The sequence below is a fragment of the Cupressus sempervirens genome, chromosome 11 (assembly GCF_028749045.1).
Source record: "Cupressus sempervirens isolate cs-2001-9-10 chromosome 11, ASM2874904v1, whole genome shotgun sequence".
Taxonomy (NCBI): domain Eukaryota; kingdom Viridiplantae; phylum Streptophyta; class Pinopsida; order Cupressales; family Cupressaceae; genus Cupressus; species Cupressus sempervirens.
Window position 1 is genome coordinate 757,738,946 of NC_143128.1, and position 11,366 is coordinate 757,750,311.

Here is an 11,366-nt window from a genome sequence, read left to right on the forward strand (position 1 = left end):
TTTATGATTCCACTACTAACAAAGTTCAAGTTGCTAGAGATGTTTGTATTGCAGAAAATGGAGTCCATGATTGCTCTACTACACATGATGCAGAATTCAGTGGCACTAAAATTGTGCTAGTGGAGGACCAACCTCCTTCTCTCAACCCTACTCCTCCTCTTAATCCTTCAAATCAAGTACCACCTATTATTTCAGCACCTACACCTCATGATATTCAAGTAGATACTAGTGATACTTTTATTACTAATGATTCTTCCTCTAGTGATAATTCCATTACAACTAAATGTAAACCTAAATGAGCTCAAAACTTAATCAATGAAGCTGATGATTATATTTCTAGATCTGGTGGAATTAAACATAGAAGGATTAATTATTGTAATTATGCTTTCATGACTACTATTATGAATTCTAACGATCCTAAGCCTTTTGATCAAGCTAACTCTCAACCTCATTGGCAAAAAGCCATGCAAGAGGAATATGATTCTTTACTTGCTAATCAAACTTGGGACTTAGTCAAATTACCTCATGGCAAGAATCTAGTTTCATGTAAATGGTTATACAAAACAAAGTTGAATACTAATAATGAAATTAGTAAATTTAAGGCTAGACTAGTTGCTAGAGGTTTTTCACAAATTGAAGGATTAGACTATAATGACACTTTTGCTCCTGTAGCTAAGATGCCTACTATCAAACTAGTTCTTTCTTTAGCATCTAAACTGAATTGGCCCATTCATCAAATGGATGTTAAAAGTGCCTTCTTAAATGGTGATTTACATGAAGAAATCTATATGGCTCAACCTCTTGGATTTGTTAAGAAAGGTAGTGAAAATATGGTTTGCAAATTGAACAAATCTATTTATGGTCTTAAACAATCACCTAGAGAATGGTATTCTAAAATTAATTCTTTCTTTATTTCTCAAGGTTTTGCTAGAAGTCAGAATGATCCAAATTTGTATATTAAACATACTAACGATGACATTATTATTGTTATTGTTTATGTAGATGATCTAATACTCACTTCTAATTCAGACACTTTGATTTCTGATATCAAATTCCAACTTAAACAGAAATTTCAGATGATAGATTTCGGTATCTTACATTATTTCTTAGGTATGCAAATTTTTCAAACTCCTAAAGGTATCTTTGTTTCTCAAAGCAAGTATGCTTATGATCTTTTAGAAAAATTTAAGATGAATGACTCTAACCATGTTTCAATTCCATGTGAATTAGGAACTAAATTAATGAATGATATGAATACTCCTTTTGTTGATGAAACCTTGTATAGACAGTTGGTAGGAAGTTTAAATTATTTAACTCTTACTAGACCTGATATTGCTTATGGTGTTGGTTTAGTTTCTCGATTTATGTCTAAACCTCAACAAACTCATTTTAAAGTTGCTAAATGCATCTTAAGGTACATTAAAGGAACTATTAATATGGGATTATTTTATGATGCAAATTCTGAATTTATTTTACATGGCTATACTAATTCCGATCTAGGTGGAGATCCCAATGATGGGAAATCCACTTGTGGTTATTTTTTCTTTGTTGGTTCAGGTCCAATTTCTTGGAAAAGCAAAAAAGAACACTCTATTTCCCTATGCTCAACTGAAGCTAAATACAAAGGTTGTACCAATGCAGCTAAGGAAGCTTTGTGGATTAGAAGACTTCTTGACGATTTGGGTCTACCTCAACAATCACCTACACCTATACATTGTGACAATCAAAGTGCTATTGCCTTGGCAAAAAATCCAGTTTATCATGCACGAACCAAACACATTTCACTTCAACATCACTTCATTCGAGAACAAGTTGAAGACAAGAAAATTATTCTTCTTTATTGTAAAGGAGAAGATCAAGTGGCTGATATTTTAACCAAACCACTCTCTAAAGAGAGATTTCAGTTCCATTGTAAAAATTTGGGTTTACAACCCGTTGATGTAAACTCCCCAAGTAAAGATTAAGGGGGGGTGTTAGAAAGGTTAATCTTTCCTTGGATATATTAATTGGGATATTCCAAGGGTCCCTAAATGTAGTTTTTCCTCTTGTACACATGTGGAGGACATGTCATTGTTTTTCCTTTATTCCACATGTAAGGAAAACTCTTTTTTATTTCTTTATTTAGTTTATCCTCCTTAAGAGGATTGTGACACTTTGCACACACCTATTAAGAATGTGGCATTCATAGAAATGGGAGTTACAAATGCAACTCCTCTCTCATCTCTATATAAGAGATGCTCCTCCTTCTTTCTTCTTCACTCTTAGCACTTGATGTTATTGTATTGAGCTACTTTTGCTCCAACACTCTCTCTCTCTCTCTTCTCTAGGCATTTGCCTTCATTCATAATACTCACAAAGGGTTTTCTTTGCTTTCCCCTTATAAATCCTTGTCTCCATTGTTGAACCATCTTGGTGTATGCTCTTGGAGTTTGCTTATCTTATGGTAACATTGTTTCACACTTAACTTACTTGGGTTGTTTCTCGTTCCTTGCTCAACATTATCATTTCTTACAAGAATATAGCATTTACAACCAAATACTTTTAAATGTTTTACATGAGGTGAGTGACCATACCATAATTCAAAAGGTGTTTCATTTGTGCCTTTCTTGACTTGGACTCAATTTAGGGTGTGAATAGAAATACTTATAGCTTCTCTCTAATACTTCAAAGCAACATTCTTTTCTGTCATCAATATTCTTGCATTGTCTATCACTAATCTATTCCTTCTTTCTTCAATGTCATTCTGAGGTGGAGTTCTTGGTGCTAATGTTTTTCTTTTAATACATTTTTCATTGCAAAATGTTTCAAATTCTTTTGATGGAAACTCTCCTCATTTGTCTGATCTTAGACACTTTAGACTCTTTCCTGTTTCCTTCTCAACTCTAGCCAAATACCACTTGAACATTTGAAATGCATCAGATTTTTTCTTTAAGAACATTGCAATTATCATCCTAGAGTAGTCATCCACAAATAATATTATGTATCTATGTCCTTGATAGCTTTGGAATTCTATTGGGCCACATAAGTCTATATGGACTAGCTCTAGTACTTCTTTGGAAGTGTATGTTTTTCTTTTGAAACTAGACTTAGTCATCTTTCCTAGTTGACATTGTTTGCACATTGTCTTTTTAGGTTTCTTTAATTTAGGAAAACCTCTAACTGTCTTCTTTTTTTTGATGTTAATCATATTGTCAAAGTTAACATGACACAACCTTTTATACCATAACCACACATCATCAAGTCTAACAACAAGATAGGTCGCATCTTCTAGATATCTCCATCAGTGTCATAGATTTTGGCAGTTTTGTTTCCAAATTCTACTTTGCAACCTATATTGCTTAGCTGTGACACACTTAGTAAATTGTAGTTCAGTCCTTCAACATAGTATGCATTATCACATGAAATTTTCTCTATAATTTTAATTGAACCTTTTCCTTTGATTTGACATGGAGCATCATTTAAAAATCTAACACTATTTCCATCATATTGGGTAAAGGTAATAAACTTACTTTTATCTCTTGTCATGTGATATGAGCATCCCCTGTCTATGATCCACTTGTCATTTTTTTTAACACAAGTTACTAGTGTTTTTGCCTCATCTTTATCTGATTCATCCTTCATGGCTACATAGAATACTTCATCATCATTCTCATCAGAATCTTTTTCAACAAAGTAGCATCTTTTGCCTTTGTCCTTGTAATCTCTGCTATCATCTTCTCTTTTGTTTTTGTACTTGTTTCCTTCTTTGAAGTTCTTCTTCTATGTACACCTTGTAGTAATATGACCTACTTCATTACAATTAAAGCAAATGATAGGTAGCTTACCTTTAAATTTACTTTTGCCTCTATGAAATCTTCTTGTTAATAATGCTTCTAAGTGTTCCACATCTTCCTCATCAGTGTTGATTTCACTAGATGCATGTCTTCCTTTTCTACTCTTATTCTTTGATTTCATCTCCTCATTATCTTTCAATGTCAACCTGTCCTTGAAAGAAGATTCAAGCTTCTCAGGTCTATAGTTATCAAAATTGGACAACTTAAAGGCAGTAAGTCTTCCTACTATCCCTTCAAAAGTTAGTACATTTCCTAGTACACATCTTAATTCCTAGATGGCTAAAACTCTTTTAGAATAGATAGGGAGCAGGGTTCTTAAGTATTTGATTTTGATAGTATTATCTTCCAATTGACCACCCAAACTTTTTACTACACTTACCTCTAGCAATATATTGAGAAACATTTTTGCGTTCTTCCATTTTCATGTCATCAAACTTTCCTCTGAGGCTTTCTCTTTTTTCTCTTTGAACATTCAAATCTCCTCCATAGATATCTGACAAGGTTTTCCACATCTTGAATGTAGAATCACATCCCTTGATGTCATCAAATTCAAACATAGTTGAGGGCAGAGGCAATCTCTAGCATTGCATGATTATGCTCCTTCCTAAATTGTTCAAATCATCTGTAGAAAGGGGTCCAACTAGATCTACATGTTCTACTCCAATCAAGGTTTTTGCTTAGTCACCTATTGATCCAAGGTGCAGCTTCATTAAACTTTCCCATGTAGTGAAGTTATCTCTATTGAGATTGGGAACTTCTCTCTTGGACATCTTGATCTTCGAGCTTCTAGTACTTTTAAACTAAATCAGCAGATGGCTTTGATACCAATTGTTAGAAATGCTTTAGAATAACTGAGAGGGGGGGTGAATTAGTTATTCAAGGTTCAAATGTCTTAATAAAACTTTCTCATCAAGTAAAGTGAGCCCATTAAACTATTCATTCATTCAAGCTTTAAACTTTCCTACTTAGCAAGTTACTATAAATGAACATGCAAGCATAACACATGAAGAATCAACATGTAACACAGTGATTTATGTGGAAATCTAATTTGGAAAAAACCATCAGTAACATGCTACTCAATTCTCACTTTTCTGAAGTGATGCGTTGTGAAAGGCTTGCCCCATTAAAGGCTACAACACATTGTTAAATATGACCTAGTTAAAGGATTTATCCACCTTGTTAGAAGTGAGCCTGGTTATAGGACTTTAGAACATTCACCTAGAATGCCACCTCGTTAAAGGATTTACAAGTGGCTATTAAACCAACCTAAGTCCATAGGATTTAACCCTAACTGATACAATTGCTAGAGAGTAACAATAATGGGTTTTGACCTAATTATAGTTCACAATTTATCTTGCAAATTTTAGATATCTTCTTTAGCTCATAACATTACCTAGTTTTGAGTCTCTTCAACTCTGACAGCTTGTCCTCCTCTCAAGCTTTGTCCCATTGAGTCTTCATGCTTAATGTACTAGTGCAATCATCTATCTCTAACCACTTATTGAAGTAGAGTCTCTATGATCAGTTCTTCCTTCTCCTTGATGTCTTTTCCTTGACACCCTTCAACCACTTCGCAAATTTGGCACACCAAAAACTCTTGCTTCTTGGCCTATGAATCCTTAAATAGAAGTTTGAAATCCTCTTTTTGACTCGATTCTTCCATTCTTTAATTTCACTTCAAATGGATTAGGTAGGATTCATCGAATCTAACCCATATCTTGTTCCTTTTAGAAACATCTTGTAGAATCCTCTTGAATTTACTCAAAAATCCTATATGGACAAAAGGCTACAATGGTTTCCTTATATCTAGAACTACATCAATTCATTTGGTATTGTGGCTTTGTACTCATTGAAGGAAAAATGGTCTCACTGTATCATGGTTAATTTTTACAAAAAAACTCCAAGCATAGTATAAGAAAACTTCTTTAGCCAACTTGCTTTAAGTTTTAGCAAACAGGATCAATCAAGGATTATATTCAACAATTCCAAAATCTATCCGTAAGAGTGGATACAATTATAGAGGAGAACTTGAATGATTTATTGTTGGGTAGTCTCAAGGATCACATTCAACATGAGGTATGCATGTTTTGTCCTAGTTTAGTAAATGAGTCTTTTATATTGGCATCTAGTGTAGAGGAGAAGTTCTTGATTTCTAGAAAGTAGGGTGCTAATGCGGCAAGAGACAAAGGATATTCAACACCTTATCTTCCTCAACCTACTAGGTTGACTCCACAACAAATTGAGGAGAAAAGAGAAAAACACTTGTGTTGCAATTATGATAGAAAATATAGTCGAGGACATAAATGTAGTGAAAAAAAATTGTTCTATATTGAAGTTCCAAGTGAGGAAGAAGAGGATGATCCCATATTAGAGGAGGATAGGAAGTTAGGTGAGGAATCACATGATTCTCAACCAATCATTTCTTGTTTATGCACTTTCAGGTTTCAATGCACCACAAACTCTCAAGGTAGTGGGTTTCTTAAAGAAGCAGAAAGTAACAGTATTGATTGACTCACGTAGTACTCATAATTTCATCAATAAAACGTTGGCAACTCTTCTAAAATGTTTTATATATCCAGCCATAGAGTTTTGGGTTTTGATTGCAAATGGGGGCATAGTTAGTTGTTCAGGGAAGTGTCATAGAATCAAATTATCCATGGGAGATTATCAACTTGATACTCCAATATATACGATATACATGGGTGTAGTAGATATTATTTTGGGAGTACAATTGCTTACTACATTAGCAATAATTGAGATGAACTTCCAAGAACTATTCATCTAATTTCAATCACAAGGAAAGGTAGTGGAGCTAAGGGGATTGAAGGAAAAATCCCCACAAATGGTAAGGTCTCATCAAATGCAAAACTTCTTAAGAAAGGTGCAAATGGATCTGTGGCCCAGCTATGTTCATTAGAAGTCTCTCAATATAATTCTCTTACTCATCTAGATTTACAAGCAATAATTGATTGTCACATAGTGATTCTTGGAGATATGCCTAAAGGACTTCCTCCTAAGAGGGATCATGACCATGCCATACACTTAGTTCTAGGGAGATATTCCCAAAGGATTTCCTACTCAAATAGTACTACCAGAACTTGATGAAGAAGGAAGAATAATTTTGGAACCAGAGTGCATTCTTCAAACATGCATGAAGAAGCTAAGGAACAAAACCCTGACTCAGTATCTCATCCAATGGAAGAATTTACTAGTTGAAAAGGCCACATGAGAGGATGAGGAATTCATTCAAAAGAATCCACACTTGGTTAGCATTGAGGACAATGCTTCTTTCAAGAGAGGGGGCATGTTATGCCCTTAATATTATTGTATATAGAGTTATGAATAGTCAACTTGTGGGTATCTTAATCCTTAATTAAGTCATATTATCATTACTATATTATTATTTAGGTAGGTAGGTCGACCTAGGTGTTATGAAGGGTTGTGTCTATTCAACCTAAGCATAATTAGGTATATATAGGAGCTTGTGAGTCTTATTTCATCATCATATTGTGAAGGTTTTCTCATTGGAGATATTTGGAGGTTTCCCCCTCAAATTGGCCTATTACTCTCAGCTATTATCAAGTATTTATATAATATTTCATATTGTTTCTTCTATTGTGCAAGTTATTTCATTACATCACTAGACTCTCCTATGATCATCAATCAACTAGATTTAGGAAACAAGCAAGGCTTGCTCAAGATAACAAGTATCAAAGAAAGATAAGGGCACAAACATGCAAACCCAAGCAAGGAAACCGAACTACTAACCCAACTATGGAGAAGGGCAGAAGAAAAGGACAATGCAAAAAGAACTAAAGAAAATGATAGCCAAGAGAGACACATGGACAAAAAAAATCCATGCCAAAATGGAAAGGGCATAGGGAAGCCTCCATATAGACAAGACGTACGAAGATGCAACAACACAATAGCTTGCAGATGAGTACAATAAATAGTCAAGGATAGGTGACACCAACACACCCCACTTGCAAACCGACACCAAGATATCTAACTAAAGATCTTAGAGTATTATGTTTTCATCAAAAACTATTGAGTTCTAAAAAAGTTCCTCAAGCCTAATTCTAAAATAACATTGAATCATTAATAGCCAAAGACATATTATATGGCTAATAAGTTAAAGAATTAGACACCATATAACAAGATGTACGCAACCATATGACTTAAACATCACAAACTAGGACTTCATTTCTAAACTAAAAGAGTTAAATAATTGCAATTAACTTACTTTTTCCAAATTTAATTTTTTCCTCAATATGTAATATTTAATAATGAATATAAACAACATATATTAAAAATACATAATCTCCTGAAAAAAGATAACCATCTAAATAAAGTGCCAACCTTTTATTGCTAGGCATGTCAAAATCAATATGCTCCAAACCCTTCCTAATTACATATATTACTTCAATTATACCACACTCTCGCGGATTCGTCCTTTTTTTTCGATTTTTGGACTTTGGGGATGGGGGGTTTGTATAAATGACATCAAGTTATGCCGCCATTCCAAGATTGTTATAATCTGTTATAATCAAGCACTCACTATTTACAGATCACACAAAATGCCCCTGGGTAATTGCATTACATGTCAAGATCTACATTATTCATCTACAATAGTTACATTTTCGTCACTAATCAGTGATAAGATGTCGGCTTTGTCAAATTGCATAATCTCCCCAAGCATTTTATTATAAAGCTGCTTCACTCAATATTCTCTCTCCCCATTGGAACCCTTACATCTATGATAGCATTCTGACATATTTACATGAAGATACATATAATGCATTAGCATATTATAGTTTCTTCCTGTCTAAACCTTAACTACTTGAACGTCATGCAATGACCTTACTAGACAGTAATATGATAGTCCTCCAAATGATCAACTACCCACAATTTATGAATGCTTTCCCCATGATAAGATTTACAGACAAAATAGAAAACGCTCTGCGTCAAAGACCCCATCAAAACCACTCCACACTGCAACATCACAAAGATTGCTCCACAATAATGAAGTGCATCCCAATTCCCTCTAACAACTGCGAAGCTAAGGCCGTAGTCGACAACGAGGGCCATGAACGTAAGCAGCAAGGCACTACAATCCTTCCCATCGATGAGTTGCAAGCATTTCTTCAGCCCCTCCAAACCATAACACTTTTCGTCCGCAACACACACCACACAAGCTAATTTCCACAGCACAATGATACTCAACAGCACGCGTACAAAAACCACAATAATTAATATCAACGCAGCGTTAAATGGGCCTGCTGAAGATAGGCTGAAATGGTTGAAACTCCATATCAATAAACTCAGAGCCAAAACAAGGGCAACTGCATTCAAAACCAATAAAAAGAAAACCCAGAGGGACGTTATAAGCGTTCTTTTAAATGTCATTTGAAGAACTTTCAAAAGCCTTGCTAAAGAAGGTTGATCTTTCCCGTTGTAAAAAGATGCCACAATTAAGGCCATGGCGGCTGTCAAAAGGCCTGATACTATGTAAACTGAAACTCCATACAATATCTCGCAGACAACAAACAGTGGCAATTGCCAATGGGATTCGCCTCCTTCCTTCACATCTTCGCTTGTTAGGGCGTTCAATTCATCGCAGATGAGTTTAGCGAAAAGAGGCACTGAGATCAATGTGTGGAGCAGAGCCGCCAGAGAGAGAGGCAGAACGAATATGAAGGTAATGCTCCCAATTATTTGTGGACAACAACGAAAAATTCTGATTGATTCTGCCACAATCCCAATGGCGCCAAGTAACTCTAGTTTCTCTGCCTTTCCCTCCATCTAAGATTATTCTTGTTATTGTTAGCTCTATCCCCCTTGTTATTGATTTATAAGTGGGCTTTAAATCAACTAATCCCTAATCTATGTGGCATGCAATTAGGGCCTGACTTATCCTTTAGAGGTCAAAGGCACCTAACCCTAATAAAGAAAATACGATGGGTTCCTCCATTATCATCCAATGTGATTATCAAAATGTTGTTTATCCCTACTTTATTGTCCACTATTAGATCATTTCATCAATCCCAATAAGTCCTTGTAAGCAAGTGCACTTGCTGAGTACAACAGATAAGTTCTTTACGGGCACATTACGACTCATATAATGCTTTCAGTCACCTACTGCAATGGACCCTATTTGACGTAGAGAAGGATAATCGTTCAATTCATAATTAAACGTAAAGCATTCCATTTCAGACTTAATGAGATGTCACTTGAAAAGAGAGGAAGTTGGTCAGATCACAGACTTATCCTTGTGATCCACTTGGTATGAGATGAGATAATTGAAAATAAACTACTACTCGTATCTGAAGGAGTTTTTATAAAACAAAAGGTGGAACTCTTTATAAAACAAGAGCTGCGGTGCAGCTGAAGTCCCGCCTAGAGTCAGCAGATTGTAATTAGGTTTTCTATGTCAAATAAAAGAGTGCTTATTAAGTGATTGCATGTTGTGTTGCGTTGCGTGATTTGAGTTTACAAAATATATTTAATGTTGCAATATTAGATTGTTTCTAATATTGAACTGATTCTTTTCTAAACTATTCTTTCTTAAATTGATTCTTTCCTTTTTCCTGTAGCTGTTTCTTTTCTTGTAGCTTTATGTATTTGGCACACAACTATATATGTACCTATACAGTTTTATGTAAATACATGAATGAAACGTATTCTTCTTGATTTCTGATTTTCAAGTTGGTATCAGAGCTCAGACAAGCTGTGTCAAGCTCTAGTGATGGATGGCTCTGAGGGGGACAAGCAAAAATCTGAAATCAAGTTATGGCATCAACGTCTTGGACATGCTTCATTTCCTAGTTTATTTGCAAAATTTGATGTTTCTAGCCTCTGATGTGAAGTTTGCCATTAACATTGAATAAAAGTCTAGTTCCATTTATGATCATACATTTTGATGTTTGGGGTCTATCCAAAGTCACTATTTTGGGTGGCTCATGTTGGTTTGTTACTTGTATTGATGATTACACTAAGATGACTTGGGTATGCTTAATGAAGTCTAAAAGTGATGTGAACTTGTTATTTCAAAAAATTTATAACATGATTTGTACTCAGTACAATGCACAAGTTCAAGTTCTTTGTACTGACAATGGAGGTGAATATTTGAGTTCTGAACTTCAGCAGTATTTGGAAGCACACGAAACTATTCATCAAACAAATTGTTCCAATACACCTCAGTAGAATGGGGTAGCCGAGAGAAAAAATTGTCACTTGTTGGAGGTTGTGTGTGCTTCTCTGATAGAAGCCCATATGCCATTATCCTATTGGGGCAAAGCACTTAGATCTGCAGCATATTTGATCAACCAGGTACCCTCCAGCACTATTGATTTCCAGACACCATCCCAGGCTCTCGCTGAGGTGGTTATTTTCTAGATGGTTCAGGAACATCATTGGTAACTGATTGGTGTGGTATGAGGGACTCGGATAGAGGTGGACCCACAGCTTTAGTTTCTAGGTATTCATCACTACATTGATCCAAAGTTTCACCTACTTCTTGATTACCAGTTTCAG

The 11,366-nt window shown here is 35.1% G+C and overlaps 1 protein-coding gene across 1 annotated transcript; it reads right to left on the reverse strand.

Moving 5' to 3' along the window:
* Positions 1-8,176: 8,176 nt before the first annotated feature.
* LOC149531814 (uncharacterized) lies at positions 8,177-9,834 on the reverse strand. The gene has a single exon (XM_089809626.1). It carries the CDS (start codon positions 9,633-9,635, stop codon positions 8,697-8,699), a length of 939 nt encoding a protein of 312 aa, XP_089665752.1. The 5' UTR covers positions 9,636-9,834; the 3' UTR covers positions 8,177-8,696.
* Positions 9,835-11,366: the final 1,532 nt, after the last annotated feature.